General features: G+C 31.4%; 1 protein-coding gene across 2 annotated transcripts; it reads left to right on the top strand.

Moving 5' to 3' along the window:
* Window positions 1-1,166: 1,166 nt before the first annotated feature.
* LOC123300990 (phenoloxidase 1-like) lies at window positions 1,167-9,493 on the top strand. Of its 2 annotated transcripts, XM_044883693.1 has the most exons (9): window positions 1,167-1,219; window positions 1,282-1,594; window positions 3,202-3,425; window positions 3,486-3,941; window positions 4,684-5,174; window positions 6,543-6,688; window positions 6,749-6,981; window positions 7,705-7,803; window positions 9,161-9,493. In XM_044883693.1, the coding sequence occupies exons 2-9, from the start codon at window positions 1,291-1,293 to the stop codon at window positions 9,374-9,376; spliced, it is 2,169 nt and encodes a 722-aa protein (XP_044739628.1). In that variant the 5' UTR covers window positions 1,167-1,219; window positions 1,282-1,290; the 3' UTR covers window positions 9,377-9,493. The 2 variants fall into 2 exon arrangements, with proteins under 2 accessions (XP_044739628.1, XP_044739629.1); XM_044883694.1 differs by lacking the exon at window positions 7,705-7,803.
* The last annotated feature ends 11,777 nt before the right edge of the window (window positions 9,494-21,270 follow it).

The raw sequence follows: 21,270 nt of genomic DNA, 5'->3' as shown, positions 1-21,270 counted from the left end.
ATTTTAGGAAGACGTGATAGAATTCGTGTAATCTGACATCGGATTCGTAATCAATAACCAAAAATACCTCTTAAAGCACAGTTTGGACGATAAATACCTAATTTGCAGTTTTTGTTTCAAAAAGAGAAATTCTTGGCCAAAAATGGTATGGTTTTCGGAAGATGAGATTCATAATCAACATTGGATTCGTAATCAACGGCTAAAAATACCTCCCAAAGTTTGTACGATAAATACTTTTTCCGTTTTTGTGCCAAAAAGTGGAAGTTCGGGTCAAAAATGGCACGAATTTTGGAATACGCGTAATTTGACAACGGATTTGTATTCAGCGACCAAAATACCTACTAGATGATAATTTGAAGTCAAAATAACCATTTCAAAAAAATTTGGGTTACATATGCCCCCCGCTGGTGCCCTATATCCCCTTTTGACTAGGTTAATTGAATGTTCTTTGGGGTTCTATAAACACGTTACAAAAAGCTTCATTAAAGGTGCTGTTTTCCAACTTTTCCTATCCATCCCGCTTATTAGCTGTACTAAAAACAGTACAAATTTTTTCCCCAATTGAGTTGTTGACCAAAATTTTTCATCAAATCAAAAGTACAATAGATTTATAACGAAACTGTTTTTCTTGTTTCTTTTTTCATTATAATTCATTTTCAAAAGAGTAACGAAAAGACCAAAGAAAAAATTTTAAGTTTCGAATTATAGTTGGTATTGTTTTGAGAAATAACTTATTAATAACTTTACTTTGGAATAGTTTTGAAAACTTAACGGATTCAATGGTCTCAATTTGTATGCTACAAAGACGTATAAATGAAAATTTGCAGGAATACCTCGACTTAAACTATTGTCCGAAATAATGTTTTCTATTTAGTTTTCATGTTCAATTGATTTAGGTTAAATTACTCCGTTTAACAATAGACGAATAACCTTCGTTATCATCGGAGAATTTTATAAACACCCCAAACAACATATTCCACAAGGTATCATTAAAACTCCAACGAGTAAAATAATCCTAGGGGATTTGCTTTTTTAACAAAGTAATATAGAAGTTAACTGGAAGTGTCAAAAAACAAGAAGAAGCAAACACATTACGTAATATTTTTGATTAATTAATTTTTTGGGTATATATAAAGGACAAAAATTTTTTGGTAGTTCAGTATAAGTAATTTGGTATATTTGTTTGGGGCCTACATTTTTAACATCAAGTCGAATCTCAGTAATTAGAAGTTTGTAAGTAACGTAATTTTATTTTATTAATTATTTCAAATTTCTATATAGTTCATCAACATGTCAAACGGCAATAAAGACTTCGAGTTATTCTTCGATCGACCAACTGAACCAGTGTTCGTAGCAAAAGGTGATCGTAAAGCTGTATTCGATGTACCATCAAACTATCTTACCAATCGTTATAAACCACTTAGTGTTTCGCTCACATCCCGGTTTGGTGAAGATGCCGCTGAAAGAATTCCAATTAAAAAAATCTCCTTGCCAAATACCAGTGAAATTGAAAAGTTTCCACGACGAGAACCATTCACGGTGTTTATTCCATATCATCGAGAGTTAGCTGCTCAATTAATTAACATTATGATAGGTATGTATTAATTTACTGGTGAACTAGTTCTAAACAATTCTTTAATCCCAAAATAAGCAGAAAGTTTACGATATATAGACCATAAAAATCAGTGGGCATACGCCAGAAATCTAAAGATAGAGTATATGGTAATTTGCCATATCAAATCACAGGGTATGCGCCGTTTTCCAGCGTATACAGGGTTGGTTCTCTCGGGATTTTAAATTCAAATAATTTTTAATTATGAGATTCAAAATAACGCAGCTTTATATTTAGAAAACTTGAAAACGGACTGTGAAACTGGTCACCAGTTATCTTGAACCAAATCGGAACTGTGACTTAAAATTGTCCTTGTGAAAATCTAGAAATCTGAAAATTCAAAAAAAAAACAGGTGAAAACCAACAATTGACTGGGATAATTGTTGAAACACCTCTTAAAGAAAGGGTTGAATGTCAGTGCTTGCATTATTTTTAAATTAGAACGGTTTAATAAACCAATCGTTTTAATTTTCAAATTATTTTAATTTCGGAATTTTCGAGAATCGTTCTTAATACCACTAGTTGAAGCTACTTGCAAATTTTTAACTCCCTATCTTTTATAGTCTTGGAGAAAGTAGACACCAAAGTATTTTCCTAATTTGCGCCTTCACATCACTGTGTAAACCATGATGTTTTCGGAAAAATCGTTCAAACTTAAGTTGTTTATTTTATTATAAGAAACTTTTTATATAATTAAACTTTTGTTTTATCTCTAATGGCTTAAAAGATGGGTCCTACAGACTCCAGATCCAATTAACCTCATGTGTGTGTTCTGCTCATTTACGAAGTCAAACTCACTTTTTACGTTCTGAGTACGCTATAAAAATTTCAACTTGATGGGGAGACGGGCGGTCAGACAAACGGATAAACGGGAATGATCTAATTAAGTGATTTTATGAACACATATGACCAAATTATTTTCCTACCATCAATATCTCTAAGCGTTACAAACTTGGATCTAGAATTAGTATACTCAGATATATATTTTATATATACTTCGGTTGTCGTTTATCCCAAATTGAAAGAAAATTTCATAATTTTTTTCTGTGATTTTAGTTGAAAATTATTAATTTGATACTAAAGATTTCATATCAAAAGTAGGACCAAAATAGTTTAGGATATCCTTAGTCAATTTCGTTAGATATAAAGTTCAATAAAACAGGCAGAGAAGATCTTAAACTAAACATGATAAGAGAACAGCTATTTATTTTAAAAATTGATATAATCAATACAAATTATACCTCTTTTAAACTGATGATCTTTGTAATTTTTCGATTTTAGTGGGAGATTTTTCTTTCAGATCGGCGACTTTAAATATATATACACGAATTTTATGTTACTAATTCTTAATATTTTAAAAAGTATTAGTTTTTTTAATTCTGGGGTAATTTTGAATCTGTAAAGTTAACAGCACGTTTTGTTTAAGGTTGGTACCGTGGAATTTAATAATCCCTAAAGAACAAAAATACAAAGAAACAGAATTAGTTTGAAATTTTTGTAGTTTGTTGGAACCAGTAAACATATTACAACTTCATCGTACTTAATTAATATTATAATATTATATCATTGAAAACATTTCGTTATTTTAGGAATGAAAAACACTGATGATTTAAAATCTTTATGTGCGTATATTCGAGATCGATGCAACCCATTCTTGTTCAATTATGCCTTAAGTGTAGCCTTATTACATCGTGAAGATACCCAAGGTGTGAATATTCCAAATTTTATGCAGTCATTCCCAGAAAAATATTTAGACAGTGCCATTTTTGCAAGAGCTCGAGAAGAAGCCACAGTTGTTCCAGAAGGTCAACGGGTAAGTACAATTATTTCAAAAGCCGTTAGATTCGTATTGGAAAATATCTTTTATTTGCAGGAACCAATTGAACTTCCTCGAGATTATACTGCAAGCGATTTAGAGCCGGAAAATCGACTTTCCTACTTCCGTGAAGATTTAGGTGTTAATCTTCATCATTGGCATTGGCATTTAGTTTATCCATTCGAAGGACCCCGTAATATTGTGGCAAAGGATCGTCGAGGTGAATTATTCTATTATATGCATCAACAAATCATTGCCCGATACAATGCTGAAAGATTATGCAATAAACTTGCACGAGTTCAACGTTTAACAGATTTAAAAAGTCCATTACCTGAAGCGTATTTCCCAAAATTAGACAGTTTGGTTGCAAGTCGTGCATGGCCAGCCAGACCTGCAAACACAGTATTGCAAAATTTAAGGCGCCCGGTCAATCGATTAGCCTTAGATGTTGATGATTTAATTCGTTGGCGCGATCGTATCTTTGAAGCTATTAATTCTGGTTTTGTTCGTTTGGTAAGTATCTACTTAATTGCTTTTCTACCAAAAAACCTTTCAACCTTTTAGGATTCAATACTTCAAGATATAATAATTTGCCAACCTTATAGAATTTAAAAATTTGAAACAAGTTGGCTCAAGAAAATTACCCAGTACTATTAAAACGATAAAAAACGACAAAAGTGCACGTTGTGAAATATTTGAGAAGTATCAGAATTGAACACTTTTCGACAGAATTTAAAGAATTTTTTTCACGTAAGAATACGGCTTACTATTAAATCCCAAAGTTTCAAAATTTTTGACCGTTTAAAACACGACATAGTTAATGCCTAAGGTCCCAATTTTGACCAATTTACGGCAAAATTAATATCTCGAAAACAAAACGACGTGGAGCTACTTTCTTAAAACATTTCTTTCAACTCCTACTTTTTTCAATTTTGTCGCGAAAATTTTTTAATATCGTTAAAAATAGCTAGGAGGACATTGAGTTTTACATTCCTTTGCACAGCTAACATTACTCTGAGCCCGTGAAAAAAAATAGGCTAAATCTGTTGACAAGTGCTTCCATGCTAGAAATACCTTATACGTCGAATACGTCCACCTTCTTACGTAGCAAGATAAAAGATTAATTTTTAGTTTACTTTCCCATATTTTTGTCGGCATCAATGAATTTAAGGTTTAGAATCAAATTCTAAAAGTTGATGGTGTATCCGAAAAGCTGAATTTTTAACTTATTCCATATTTCACGTGTTTTTTAAAGGAAAATGGTGGTCAAATGCAATTAACTGAAGTTGATGGACGTGATGAAGGTATTGACATTTTGGGAAATATGATTGAAGCAAGTCCCGTCCTATCACCAAATATTCCATACTATGGAAATATTCATAATAGTGGCCATATGTTTATATCATACAGTCATGATCCAGATCATCGTTATTTAGAGACTTTTGGTGTTATGGGTGATTCAGCAACTGCGATGCGTGATCCAATCTTCTACCGTTGGCATGCATTCATTGACGACATCTTCCAACAATATAAATCAACTTTACCCCGATACACAGTTCAGCAATTGGAATATCAAGGTATTACAATTCCATCTGTGGAAGTTCAAGTATCTGGTGGGCCAAGTAATGTTTTACAAACATTCTGGCAACAGAGTGATGTGGATCTATCACGTGGTATGGACTTTACACCTCGTGGAGAGGTTAACGCTAGGTTTACTCATCTTCAGCATAGCGAGTTTACTTACCGGTAAGTTATTTCATTTTGTTAGAAAATCGTACAAAAAAATTACTAAAATTTATTGTTATCACTTTCTTATTAGGAAATTAGGGCCCATAAATATAAAAGATAATACAATTGTTGACGGTCTTAGCATTTTTATTCCATATGTATAAGTGTAAGAAAAACTGCTCCTCGTAATATTAAATAAATATGACTTAATGCGTTAATTAAGGATGTACGAGCATCAAGGCAATTTTATATCGGGCTTAAATATGAAGTTGGACCAAGTCTTAATAAAAAAACAAAAATTAAGGAGGGGTTACCATATTATTTAATAAGGGAGTAAATAATTTCAAAAGTAGGCATATTTAACGTTGGTTTTATGGTAAAACGGTGGATGATATCTTTTCATAGATTTCTCCAAAACTTGTCGGCGGAAATTAAAAAAAAAAATATTTAAATTAAAGTTAAAACCTTAATCGATTATTAAAAACAAACTGGGAAGAAGAACTGGGTCCAATCTGATGTCAGAACATGGTGTCTCCCGTCAAACTGTGCAACTTCTGTTTAAGTAATTTTTTGTTTGGTTCATTACAAAACGAGATATTTAGGTGTATAAATTAAATTGGCCCACTCTGTATAAGCATTAAGTTTTAAATTAAGATACTACTAAGACATGGGTATGGGGGGTATGAGCACCTAGCCAAATAGACCCTTGTACACTTTCCCCGCTACGCTTTTCAGTGGCTATTATAACCAACTGATGTACTTAAACCCAGGATTTGCCTAGCGCTGAGTTTCCTAATTTCTTCTAGTTCGACTATGGCCGGACCAAACCATTTCCTTCGCTGCTGTATGAGCGCCGAGCAGTAACAGAGAAAATGAATCGATGTTTCTTCTGAATTTTCTCCCCATCTGTCACACACGGGAGATTGTCTTTTTCCAATCTGATGTTGGAACTTGTTCAGGTTATCATGCCCTGTGAGTAACTCTACGATGACCTCCCTCGTAGCTGGTCCATGTCTTTAATTGTTGGCTTTTCAGATTATCTCCTAATCTGTTAAGACCTTCTTGGTATGGCTTCCTCGCAAGCTTTTCTTGAGTGGGAGCCATGGTGGTTCCCAGTTTGGCCAGCTTGTCTGCTCTCTCATTACCGTTTCAACCAGAGAGTGCGCAACTAAGACATACTATAGTGTAAAAAATTTCTGCCTCATATGCTATTAAAAAAATTTGACACATTTTTGCCAGAGAAACTATATCCTTATTAAAGAAGGTTATTCGAAAGTGACTATGCAATATATTAAATCCGAAATTTATTTCTCGACGGATCTGCTCGTTTGTGTTCCACTAATTATGATTCTATTATTCATTATATTTCTACAATTTTTCTTACAGAATCCAAGTGGATAATGCCACTGGAAACCAAGTACGTGGAACATGTCGTATTTTCCTTGCACCAACTAACGATGAACGAGGTGTTGCCATTCCATTTACTGATCATCGTAAAATGTTTATCGAATTGGATCGATTTATTGTAACATGTAAGCAAACATCAAATCTTAAATTTTAATATTTTTTCTAACATGTATTTACAATTTCAGTGGATCCTGGCAGTAACGATATTCAACGACAATCTAGTCAATCTTCCGTTACTATACCGTTTGAACGTACATTCCGTAATTTGGATACAAGTCGTCCAGTAGGCGGTGATGAATTAGCACAATTCAACTTCTGTGGTTGTGGATGGCCTCAACATATGTTAATACCAAAGGGTTCTCCAGAAGGTTTCCCATGTAAATTGTTTGTTATGATTTCAAACATCCAAGCAGATTTGGTAAGTTTTAAATAAATCGTTTTAACCTAAACTTACTGCAAGATAAGAAAATTGATAGTAGATTTATTAAAGAAAACAGAAGACGAGCAATGCAATTGATAATATTTTACGAGATTTAAAATTGAAAAAGCTATTAAGAATGTACGAGCACCGAATCAATTTTAAACATAAAGCTTGATTTGTTTATATGAAGTTGGACTAAGTCTAAATCACTTCTGAATATTTTAGCTCCTGTTCGATAAAACGGTAGATGGGTGATATGTTTTCATAAATTTCTCCAAAAACTAGTCGGTTGAAATTAAAAAAAAAAAAAAAAACAACTATTGAAAACAAAAAAGACCGTTGTGCCCGACTAACAAAGGATGTATGAGCACGGTAGTGGGGACAAATTTAGCTTTCGATATTATTAAAAATAAGGCAGATAGCGAAAAATTTTATTCTTAGTTTTTTAGTCTTCATTGTTGAAGTTATAACAAAATTCATCATCAAAGTTGAAAATAAGATACAAATAATTTCAACACCAAATGTAAAATTGCCTTGGTGCTTGTACTACCTTAAGAACTGAAAGCTATTAATTGGTAAGACAATATTTTAAGGGGTGTAATATGGCTGTACTAAATTTAACGTAACTCTTTATATACACAAGACTCGTCTTCCCAGACGAAAATTGAATGAAGGATTTTTACGTTTAAATTTCCCCTAATTCCATAAATAACATTTTAGCCATTGGTAAAAAATGTAGCAGAGGTCTGTAAGGATGAATGGATGAGTGGATGTGTGTGTGACTGTAAATGTGGATGCCATGAAAGTGCTCCCAAACAGGTATGTGAAAATATGCATAAGATTTCTTAGGTTCAATTGGAATGTTTCATTCCGAAAATGAAAAGTGAAATGTTTGTTTTTCTTTTCTGAAAAACTTGAAATAGGGTATTATTGTTAGTCAAAAATAAATCATGAAATTTGAAAAAAGTTAAAATTTATGTAAAAATATACTTAAATATTCTGATTTCGAGTCATAAAAGCACATTTTTCTTTTAAAATATTAAAATTAAAAATCGTAATTTTTAAACTGTATATGACGTGACCTAAAACGCGGGCAAGCCCTCCTGTGATGTCATATCGGTATGAGCCATAGACCATCAGTTAGTTCAGTGTATACAGTTTGGTATAATATATCTATAGATAATAAGTATTTATATATCAGATGTCTATGAATATATCTGTTAAACTTATCTGTGTTATTTCGTATAATGATATCGATATTACGTTACCAAATTGGATGCTCGCGTTTTTGACAGTTTAAACAAGGTTTAAAATTTAATTTAAGTTTTTGACAAGAAAGCGTGTGCATTTTTCCGTAATAAATTTTTGGTGGATTTTTATTAGCAAAATTAACATTTTGAAGTACTTTTTCAAATATAGTAGAACACCCTATTGCAGTCTATTGCCTATATAAAAATAATTTTAAACAAAAATTGTTTATTTTTACTCCAAAAAATTTATTAATAAATAAATATTCTTATTACATCCCTTGCGGCTTAAAGACTTCGTTTGTTCACAAAATTACTTTTTATTTCGAAAATTAATTTCAAAATATTACAAAATGTAGGTCTTTGGGAGACCTATTGATACAACTTTCGTAGTATATTGTACACACAAAACCGTCCAAAAAACCTTAAACCGCGGTCATATGGTAATGTTATAAAAAAGATGAAAAACTTCATTAATTTTGTAGAAATATTGAAACAACTTTATATTAACAATAGCATAATAACAATCGAGGCTGCCAATCGCAATGATCAACATCTCCGGTTTCATATGTTTGATGAATTGAGATCAGCTTGGGCATAAAATTTTTCTCATTTTTTTATCTTCCATTTACCGTATGTTTCATCTTGATACGAGATAGTGGGGAGGGGTTGGGTGAAAGTTAACAACTTTTGGGCAAGACCTTATTAGGTTGTTAATAATAATGGGTTAATAATCGAATAGAAATCACATGCCCTGACTGATTCGAATTCCGGTTCAGTTGAAGAATTTTAACATAAAAAATAATTTGTTTTTTTTTCATTAGAGATTTATTATCTTTTCAGCACAAAAGCGAATTTTTTTTCAGCACATAAGCGAATTTTTAAGCGAATTTTTCATAATAAATACTTACTTATATTATGTCTTATAGGTTGAACAAGATACTTCAAGGCAATGCAGTGATTCCTCAAGCTATTGTGGTATTAAAGATAGTTTGTATCCGGATAGACGTTCTATGGGCTTCCCATTCGATCGAGAACCACGTAATGGTGTAAACACATTGAATGAATTCCTTACACCGAACATGCACGTTCAAGATGTTTCAATTCGATTCACTGATCGCACGATCGTACGTGGTGCCCGCTAAATATTCTGGAAACTTATTGACGATTTGGCATGTTCGACTTGGATGTGGACACTATACTTGACACTTGACAAATTTATATTATTATTATTCTTATTCTTATTATTATATAATTTTTAACGTGCATAATAATTAATAATAAACTTTTATTCATTTAATGAATTCATTTTTAATTACACCTTTTTTTTACTCGACTTTCTAGAAGGAGAACAATATTTTCCAACTGTATAATATACGATTATTTCTGTTCTAAAACTCAGTCACCTAAACGACCTATTGAATTTAATGTTTCGTCTTACTTGTGGAAGTAACATAAGACATAATATTTAAATATGACAAAGGAAATACTTATTTATTATTTATTTGAGAAATTTCGACTTGAACAAGTGAAAACAAACAATTGACTGAGTTAATTGTTGAAATACCATGCATAGACAATGTTGATTACTCTATCACATTACACATACATACATGTCACACCCATATAATTGATATTCGCATATAATACATACTAAATAATTTACGCCTAATTTGCACCCTCACGGGTGAACAGTGATGTTTACGAAAGAATATTTCAAACAAAAGTTATTTATTTTTTGATAAGGAACATTTTTTTTATTTAAACTTTTGTTCTTTCTCCAGCTCACTTCACGATATAAGAATATGCCAGTTGGAAGTGAGAAAATGGTTGATAGTAACATAAATACAAACTAGTTAAGTAATTTTTTTGCACAGTTTTGTAAAATTCTGCTGTCTTTCACATTATGTCTTGTTTTTAAGAGTTAATCTAAAAAGTTTGAAAAATTTTTAATTTTACATGAGTTTCAATCTTCTTTCAAGTCCCTGCTCTTAGACAACTCATTAGACACGAAACTTTCAGCAATTTTCAGTGGCATGACGTCCCGACTAGAAATTTTAAAGTAAGACCTATTGTAGTCTCATTGGGTTTCTCTTTTTAGGGACAGAACCTATAGACTCTGACGTAAAGGCTTATACGGCTTAGTTAGAAATCCAACTTGTATCCCGATGAAGAAATCTCAAAAAGGTTCCATTAAGGTATACCAATTGAGCTACCCCGGCTACAACTTTTTATGTCAGTCCTATATTGGTGCCTCATTGAGTTTCAATTTAGGTACAACACCTATGGACTATGAAAATTGGGAAAAACAAACTATAATTTCTTATTTTCGCGTTAGGATGGCCTATAAAGGTCCCATACAAAATTCAATTGAGAAAAAATTACAATAATTATTTTTTTTCATGTTGAGATTTCCCATTAAGATCTCATACAAAACCCAAATGGGCAAAGCTGACTATAATTGCATATTTTCCCGTCGGGATTTCCAATTAAGGTCCTACCCAAAACCCAATTAGGAAAAATGATGTAATTCTTTTGGGATTTCCCATTAAGGACCCATAAAAACCCCATTTGGGGAAAACTGACTATAAATTAATTATTTTATTATTGCTTAGTATTTCCCGATTGGGTTCTGATTGGGTCCTTATAAGAATTTCCTTATTAGACATGTCTCATGTATATATACCTTGGGCAATCCCCAAATAATTTCTAGTGGGGGTAAGCCTCTTCATGAGAGTTAGACTTGCACTTTACCAGTTTTTGACCAAAGTATATTCTTATTCTCCGTTTTTACCTTTATTTTGGATAAAATATAATATATTCGGTCACAGAGTTCGTATTAATCCATTCAGTTATTTAGCTTCTACACACCATAAACTCCCAATCAATTTCCACAATGAAATGATTTAAGATTTTCTACATCATAGACATTAATCTTTTTTCATGGAACTTTTTTTATCGGTTCAAATTGGAATTCAAGCAGTTAGAAAAGAATGTTTAACTATTATTCATAAAATTTTAATTTTTACCCTTGGAGTAAGAATTGCATTTAAGTGTAAATCGCAAGAAAAAATATAATTTACATACCACTATACTTTGCATTCAAATATGATATTTTAAATAATTTTAAAACAATAGAATGACGTTCTGTTTTACAAAGGGTAATCGAATTCATGTATACATTGAGGGATGACAACCCAACGCTCTTTATTATACATAAATAGGGTTAAAAAATTGTGGGTGTTTATGTAGGCAGCTGTTTTATGTACATAGTCTATACTGTTAAATGTATGCAGATTTATTTTATACAGTACGTCAATCAACATATTGATTTTTACAAAATTAGTATGTTTTCTTTGTACTTGCTTCTGAAGTCAATTCGGGGAAAAAATTTTGGTGGGATCGAATTAGCAAATTATGACTGACATGTAGTTTAATGCACTAACGAATAATTCTGTAAATATAAGGAACACGAGAATGAAAAATATACATACGATGTGATTTCTACAAAAAGATGACCATCATCTTCTTTTATTTATTGGTTGTTTAATTTTTTGAAAATTTTCTCAAATATAATCGACACCAAAATTAACACAACAAAAATTTTATAGAACTTATCGTAATTCAAAATATCTATACCCAATTGAAAGCTCTATTTTGTGGAAGATCTCTACTTTGAAGAGATTCTCTTTTCCTTTTCCGCATTTTCTTCTAAAATAAGAACCGTTTTTCTCTACAAAAATTTTCATAGATTAATGCCCTCCACAGTGTGCAATTAATTTTTTGCAAAATTTTTGAAAAATATAAAATTTGATATAGTGTATCACAGTTTAAAGGACATTTAAAACCTTTTCGAAACATAAAATTAAAAAGGAGTCTATATTCATATGGTTTAAGCTTAGAACATACCGACTAATGCTAAAAAGACACCAATTTTTGCAATTTTTTATGTACTTAAAACACTTTGTTAACCAGACTTGCAAATAAAAATATACAAAATAACATTGACGCTCGGTATACAAAAATCGTAGTACATCTGGTTACAAACATTTCTATCTATAAGCAAGGGATGACACTATTTTTTTGAATATAACATTTTATAGCTCTATCACAGATAATACAAGGAAAACATTCCCTTATTTGTTTTAATAATATTCTATCAATATATGAACCATGCATGCATCCATGCTGAATGTTGTTACAATAATATATTAGGGCACGGCACGAGTCTATGCTTACCCTTCAACAACAGTACCTACACGGGGAAAAATATGAAATAACTTATGTATATATGAATGGGGTGCAAGATATTATATATTTAAAAAAATATTTTATTAACTTTCTGATTCAAAGCTTTTGTTTTCATCCTGGAAAATGAAATCGTTAAAAACTTCATTGTATATTTTTATACCATGTATCTGAAATATACCAAGGTATACTAAGTTTAGTCCCAAGTTTGTAACGCTTAAAACAAAAGCTTTGTAAATAAAATAAAATCACCTAATTAGTCCATTTCCGTTTGTCTGTCTGTCTGTCTGTCGTCTGCCCGCCTGTCATGACTAATCAACGATTACTCTAAAGCTAAACAGAAAAGAAATATTAAGCTGAAATTTTTATAACGTGCTAAGGACGTAAAAAGTGATGTCGAGTTCGTAAATAAGCAACGTAGGTCAATTTAGTCTTGGGCCCGTATGACCAATTTTATAGACCGTTAGTTTGTACGTTTGTACCTTGTAAAAAAATAAACAACTTTTGTTTGAAACATTTTTTCGTAAACATCACTGTTTATCCATGAGAGCGCAATTTATGCGCAAATTGTATAGTATGTATTATATGGGAATATCAGTTATATATGTGTGACATGTATGTACGTGTAATATGATAGAGTAATGTCAACACTCTTTACATGGTATTTCAGAATATTAAAAATTTTGGTTTATTAAGGATATTATAATAACATCAAAAGTTGAAGTCGATTAACCGTCTCTAACATGAAATTAACTTAATTAAAGTCTGGATCATTAACACGGGGAGCATAGGAGAGATTGTATTTTTTACAAGTTTTTTAATTCTTGAAACGAAATTGTCCGAAATTTTCAAAAAGCTAACTAGCCATAACGTGTTTGTTCTTGGTTTAAAAAAACAAACAAACAAAACAAAAATTAATGAATTATTTTTTTGAGATATAATAATGCAGAGAGTATTGTGATTGTAACAAAAATAACTATAGTACTAGACAGAATAGAATTATTAAATAACTGATCGTATATTATGCTCTATGAGAAACAGTTGAGTAGTACAATATTTAACAAAAATTATACCTTATTTGAGTACAAGCTTATACACTCTTACTGCGCATATAATCCAAAGTTTTGACAATAATATGGCAAGGCAACAGCCTTAAGCGTAAAACTACTGTTTTCCAAAAAGCCATCTACAGCACTTTTGAGGAGGTAAAGACATAATTTTGAATTTTTCGATAAACGAATATATAAACGAAGCAGCATAACAATCTTTTTGTAATATTTACCGAAATATTTGAATTACAGCGCACAACAAGAAATATTAATTATATTCAAGTGAAATAGAAATAGTAAGAAAATGGCCCGTCCAAAGTAACTGAAAAAAGCGCTTTTATGAGTTTTTTCAGAGGCAAAAAAAAAAAAAAAAAAAAAAAAAAACTAAAAAAAGGGAAGATTTTGACATCTAATTTAAGACCCTCCTAACGCGCCGTCTCAAAAGTTCTAAGTCGTTAATAAACGACTTTTCTTTCCTTTTTTCTAGTGTTTTTTTTTTTTTGCCTTTGAATAAATTCACATAAAAACATTACTTTGAGCGGATCAAAAATTATTTGAGATTTGAATATTTTTAAGAATTTACATAAATCTTTTTTAGTATGACTTTTGGGGCTTCGTGATTACCGAACTATAAAGAAATTTTGCTTATACATAGAGGATGGGTCGGGTAGATATGATCTAACTAAAGGTATGGATTATAAACAGGAAAATGATGCAAATAAGTGAAAACAACCAATTGTTTGAGTTAATGGTTGAATTACCCTTTACAAAAAGTGTTGAATGCCAGTGCTTGCATTATTTATCATAAATTAGAGTTTAAGAACCAACACCAGTATTTCGGCTGCATTTTTATTTAATTTTCGAAAATTTTAAAAATTTTCGGAAGTATTTTCAAGAATTTCTTTTGTTTTGAGAATGTTTGAGACCACTAATTGAAGATAATGAATCAGAAAGTTATTTGTCCGGCTCCCAGAGGCCATACCCCCCTCAATTTATTGTATTCTATATGCGTTTGTGAATTAGATTATATGTGAAATTTTTGTGACAGATTGTGATAAATTAGAAAACTGTTACTACAAATTTTGTGTGTTCTTATTTGATTTAGGGCAGTTTAATGAAATTATTCACTAACATAAAAAGTTTAAATGTAATTTTGTTTTGATGTTTGATAGTTGTTGGCCTCCAGTTGAAAATTTTAAATTATCTTATGATTAACAATTTTATCGATTCATTCACTTTCCACTTACAATTTAATTTTAAGTATTTTAGGACTGTAATCGAAATTTTATCACATACTTTCATGGCCCTAGTTGAAAATGAGGCCTTTTAATTTTACACTTAATTGTCTATTACAATGCATTTTGGTGCATTTTTTAATCCTTTTTAGTATCAACTCAGTACTTTGTTCCATTGATAATTCAGATTTTTACGTATCTTAAATTCCTCTGTTTATTTACTAAAAAGATGACAAAAAAAAGAAAAGATATTTCAAATTAAGACAATTTTATCAACTTTATAAAATATGTTTCAAGCAGAGACTTGAAAAAAGAAAAATTTTTGTTTATACAATTTTCTTGTATCTCTTGTATCTCTTTCCATTTGTAGATAGATTTAATTCGAAAAATCATATTTATTTGAATCTATACTTAGTTGAAATTCAGTTTACTTTCTATACAGAACTGGAAATTGGAAATTTTCTTGGCTTGAAATAATCGAACTCCAAGTCTGCTGAATCAGCTTTGAATCAATATCAACCCCAGCACACCCCTCTCGAATTCAATTGCCACTTTACAACATTATGTAATACATCCAAAATTTCTGTAAACAAATTTGTATTCTTCTAAATTTTTTTTTTTTTACAGGCAGAATTATAGAGTGTCCCTAAAAGGTCTTTGCAACGCTTTACCACACATAGCTTAGCTCAAAATAAGTCGATTTATCCAAACATGCCCCATTAAAAGTTGCTCCGTTTTGCCGCTATACGCGAAAAAAATGTTGCAATTTTGAAATCGTTTTTCTTATATTACAACTCATAGTAACTTTGTAAGTAATATCAATTTTGGGTGTAAAATGTAGGGTTTTTTTTAGCTAAAACCCTTCAAATTTTACGCCCATGAAGGTAAAGCATTTTAAGTATGGAATTTAGATGAAGTTAACTATATTTACTACAAATAAGGCGCTCTAGTAAATTGGCCACCATTGGGTCTTCTGATTTAAATCCATTGGATTATTTTTTATGGGGACATCTTAATTTAGTGGGTTACCGAAGATCTCTAAAAAATATGGTTAATTTATGAGAACGAATCGAAGAAATTATACAGATAATTCATTATAATTTGATTCGTTGTATAAATGTTTGTATGTGTGTGAATGGTGGGTACTTTGAACAATTATTATGATAATAATTTAGCTATATGTGGTAGAGCGATGTGAAGACCTTTTAGAGACACCCTGTTTAAAAACGTTTGTGTTTTTTCTAAATTTCCAAATTGAAAATGGAATTGATTAGCAGATTTTAAATAACGTATTATACAGGGCGTTCTGTTATTGACTGCAGATCGTTATCCTGCAGAATAAGCTCATAAAGGCGAGGGAAAAAGTTATTTTCCACTTTTGGATCGGAGGCCTACTTTGCGAGATAATTAACAAAATAAATTAATACATCGTTTTAGCGAATCACAGTTCAATAAAATTTTGAATGAAGCCAAAAAAACACTACTTAAAAAGATGATGTGTTTTATCATATTGGAAGGCGTGTCCAAATGCAAAATTATTACAAAAAAACTATTTGGCTACTTTTGTTATTGTAAAAACTAACCCATTAAAACCTACACTACGTTTCTTGGTTAATTAAGTGTTGTACGCAACTTATTGTGCGAATATCACATACGTTAAGCATATATTTAGCAAAACGGACCATAGTCCGTTTTGCTAAATATATGCTGAGATACACATACACCGAGACATACCAAAGTATTTATGTTCTCTGTTGAGGTTGTAAAGTGATACAATGTTTAAGATTTTGTGTTCTGTATTACACAATTTATTCCCCCTTGCCCCGTACCTATATTAATATATAATTTTATACCTCCCACATCTAACTGTCAATTGGTTAATTATTTTTCTGTTTCCTTTATAAATAATAACAACAAAATATTTTTTTTAGTATTCACTACCCAATTAAATCAATTTACAACCAATTATTGTTTTATGATAGTCTCCTCTATATTCTAAAGTGACTACTAATTTAATGAATTTGATAGGTCTGTGAATTCATAAATCTTTCTATTTTCCCATAGTCACATCTCCCGAATCAGGCCTCAGATCGAATTTTGGTAAAGAGCTTTTTTGTTCGTCTTTATGAGCTTATTTTGTAGGCCAACGATCTGCAGTTAATAACAGAATGCCCTGTATAACAGTAATAATTCTAACAAATATATTTTATTTTTCATTTACCAAAAATATAATTTTATTCAGCCACGGGAGCCTTCCTGAAGCTCGAAATTATACTCATATCACTATCTCGGAGAATGTTTATATTTACATTAATTTTATTGCTTTTTGTTTTTAACCTAATAATGAAATAACGGTGATACTCGACGATGGGTTTACGAAACTTCTATTTTTCAATACAATTACGAAAACCCGCATTCAAATCCTTGTTTCATTAAAAATTATCACCTTATAAGTAATTTACATTTTAATACATGCAGACAACAATAATCTTTCGAGTTCGATAGCGTACAGATGTTTCTAATATTGTAACATTATTCGTCCATTTAGGACTTTTTTTTTTTTATTAAATGTTGCACTCGAAAAACAGGTGCAACAAATCCATATTATATTATTTTTTTTGTTGATTCGTTTTCACCAAAAATTAAAAAGAATGAATGTTATATCCATCCATCAAACGAACAGATCTTTTTCAAATATTTAACAAAACAGAAAAAACAAAGCAACATTTGTGCTTAAAGACCATTTGTTTATTTATGTGAATTGGTCTTAGTATTTATGTAATATGCATGCATTAAAGTTTTAACATGCCGTAGCAAATAGAATCTCTAGAACTCAGACCAATATTTTAATTAAAGAGGTCTTTTTGCTTGGGCGAAGTAAATTGCGCTTTTTTTTAAATTAACATTGGCACCGAAAGGACCTCTTTAATTCAATAACTATTTGACTTTTTAAGAATTAAAGTATAACAAGAAAATATTATCTTAAATCAAAATGTTTTCTTGCTGCCTTAAGAAAAAATTTTTTTGCTAATACTTTTTTTTAGTTTAGTATTTATTTCTCAATAAATTTCACGGGAAAGTATTTTAGTGCAAAAACAGAAACCGGAATATTTCGAAAAACTTATTTTCAGTTTTTTTTACCCTATCTAATTGATAACTGGTTGTAAAGTACAGCAATGAGGTCTGCATACAGACTACACTGTATAGGACAATTGAAAAGATGGAATAGTGACCTGTCCAAACTTTTCAAAGGTAAGCTGTTGGCTCTTAAAAACGAACCACAGGACCAAATCAGAACCCTGCCGATGGAGGAGCAACTCTAGAAGATATGCCTTCCAACGAGAGAGGACTGAAAGGTCAGCAGAGGACCAAGACATGGCCAAATTTGGTTCACAGACGGCTCCAAAACCGCAGAGGGTGTTGGCGCGGGTTTTTGCGGCCCAAGAAGGGCTAATGACACATCCATCAAGTTGGACAGTTACAATACTGTATTCCAGGCAGAGCTGGTAGCCATCATGAGATGTGCTGACCACCTCCAATTGGCCAATTTGAAGGATGATGAGATTAATATCTGCACAGACAGTCAAGCAGCACTCAAAGCGCTATCAAACTGTACAGTGTCATCGCGACTCGTCAAGGAGACTAGAAACAGTCTAAACAACCTGGCGAGGCACAATAAAGTCGATATTCCCTGGATCCCCGGACACTTTGGTTGGAACGGTAATGAGAGAGCAGACACGCTAGCCAAACTGGGAACCACCATGGCTCCCACTCAAGAAAAGCTTGCGAAGATGCCATACCAAGAAGGTCTTAACAGATTAGGAGATAATCTGAAAAACCAACAATTAAAGGCATGGACCAGCTACGAGGGAGGGCAAATCGCCAAAAGCCTGTTGGGTGAAGGAAACTCGCTCAGTAACAGAGCCGAGGAGATTGAAACTAAACAGAGCTGATATTAGAGTCATCGTAGGGTTACTCACAGGGCATGATAACCTGAACAAGTTCCAACATCAGATTGGAAAAAGACAATCTCCCGCGTGTGACAGATGCGGAGAAAATTCAGAAGAAACATCGATCCACTTTCTCTGTTACTGCCCGGCGCTCATACAGCAGCGAAGGAAATGGTTTGGTCCGGCCATAATCGAACCAGAAGAAATTAGGAAACTCAGCGCTAGGCAAATCCTGGGTTTCAGTACATCAGTTGGTTATAATAGCCACTGAAAAGCGTAGCGGGGATAGAGTACAAGGGTCTACTTCGCTAGGTGCTCTGAACCATTGCTTCGAGGTGCAATCTTCGAGCATGGCTCGCTAACCTCCATACCTAATTGATAACTGGTATTACAATTGAAGAAGTTGGTAGGATGTTACTTTCTCGTAAGACTGTGTGAACAATTTTTTCACAAAAATTTACACAATGAGGTTTGATCGAAACTTTACAATACGATAGATAAAGACTTAAATCATTATAAAAAAATATTTTCCCTTTTAATCTAATATTTTTTAAATTAACATAATTTCGGTAATTTCTTGGTTAAAAAGTTAATTTTAAACAACAAATTCTCAAAATAATAATTTATTTACATATTCATTTACGATATTAACAAAAAATAATATTTTCAACAAGAGCAACTTTTGGCCGACATATTGGCCTGACAAAATTTTTAAAACAAAATTTGATTTTTTGTAAGAATTATAAAACAAAAAACAGATATAATCCAGTTCCATCAGTTCCATTATAAAACAAATCTCCGTTTGAAGACGTCCCCGTATGAAAAACTAAGTACTGTATTTTCCAAAAAAATTAAACTGATTTTTTAATCTGATTTTTTCGGTGACGACTTGGCCACTTAAATCGGATACGAAATCGTTGGAAGGATGCTTACTTTTAAGGACACTCGATCAGATTTCATGCAACGAAACTGGGAATGCAACGATGGGGGACATTATACAGCGTGGACTTATTTTAATCTATTATGGCTATTAGCATTCGCCTGTGTCCATAACTTTGCCCTGAAATTCTAGTTTCAAAGTCATTGAACCTCCATAGTAAGCCAAACGTTTTTAAATGAAAATGGTAAAAAAAAGATTTGTTAAACATCCTCTAAATTATGTTCATAAAGCGATATTTTACAATATCTCTGAGCGCACCATTTTTCATGGAGAAGATAAAAATTATTGCAGTTATTTCTATATAAGTTTTTTATTTTTGGGACGAAAACCAAAATCTTCTATCAAAAGCTAAATAAAAAATTATAATTTTTTTTAAATATGATGTTATATACTTTATAAACAAATTACATATGTTAATTATGATAACACATGTTTTATATAAAAATAACAAGCTAAAAATTTTTCTACAGAGAAATTGATACAGACTGATAAGCAATAATCAAAAATTTGGAATACTACAAAAAGTGCAATAGCTTTTCTAAAAATTAAATTAAATCTTCAACCGATTTAGATACAATTAGGTCCATTGTGATTAAAATTTCGCTCATCTCATTATTACAACTTCTCATTATTTTTGTTATAGAGGAGGGGTTTGTGTGGGCAATAGAATTGAGGTTTTGTTTTTTTTATCGCTGAAATACCAAGCAAAGCAGCTGGATATCGGCTTGATTAATTTGTCAGAACTTATATCATTCCTTTTGTCATCATTCGTTCTAGAAAGTGATAAGTTTGAAATCCAAAATTGTTCATTCATCTCTATATATTATAAATGTCAAAGTAATGTTTGTTTGTTTGTTACGCTTCCACGCAAAAACTATCGAAAGTATTTGAACGAAACTGAACAACAATATACCTTATACATCATAATAACACATAAGCTATAAGATATATTTTTAAAAGAAATTAAATTAAATCTGATATTCTACTGTACCATCGATGATCATCACTTTGAACCATAAATTAATGATTTCTGTAAAAATTGAAAATAGTAAATGCCAAACAATTCATGGCCATCTTTTCTGATATACTGTGCATTTATTTTAGCTTTGTAACACAATCCCTGTGAGTGTTACGGAAGGAGGATAAGTGAGAACGAAGAGAGGTGGAGGCTACTAAGCGGTGGACTTAACTTTAAGACCAAGTATCACGCTAATCTAAATATAAACACTTCGATTTAAATTTATTTGAGGTGTCGGTAATATTTAACGTAGAGACATGTGACTGTATGGAACAACTTCTAGATTTTCCGAAACATACTTTTTGAGAATTTTTCAAAATAAAAAATGTTTTTGTATTTTTTGATCAGTTTTAAACAAAAAAGTACTCTTGTGATTTTTTGCTCTAGGTGCTTAGTTTTTGGAATAAAAATTCTCAAATTTTTAAAAATGCAATATTCGATTTTATGAAAAACATGTTATTTTTTTAATCTTTGAGTGAATTTTCTTAGCTAACGCAGCTCCTGCGCTACGAATTTTTGATAAATATAGAAAGTCACAAAGTCACACTTAATATAAAAAGTTAGATATAAATTTGACAAATAGCAATCGCCGATCGCAA

This window comes from Chrysoperla carnea, chromosome 5, assembly GCF_905475395.1.
Source record: "Chrysoperla carnea chromosome 5, inChrCarn1.1, whole genome shotgun sequence".
Lineage (NCBI taxonomy): Eukaryota > Metazoa > Arthropoda > Insecta > Neuroptera > Chrysopidae > Chrysoperla > Chrysoperla carnea.
The sequence above is the reverse complement of the archived record's forward strand: the minus strand, read 5'-3'. Positions and strand labels throughout refer to the sequence as shown.

Coding starts and splice junctions, on each gene's coding strand:
- LOC123300990 (XM_044883693.1), top strand. CDS start 1,291: ATGTCAAACGGCAATAAAGACTTCGAGTTATTCTTCGATCGACCAACT. Junction 1,595..3,201: donor ATTAATTAACATTATGATAG/GTATGTATTAAT, acceptor TCGTTATTTTAG/GAATGAAAAACACTGATGAT. Junction 7,804..9,160: donor ATGAAAGTGCTCCCAAACAG/GTATGTGAAAAT, acceptor TATGTCTTATAG/GTTGAACAAGATACTTCAAG.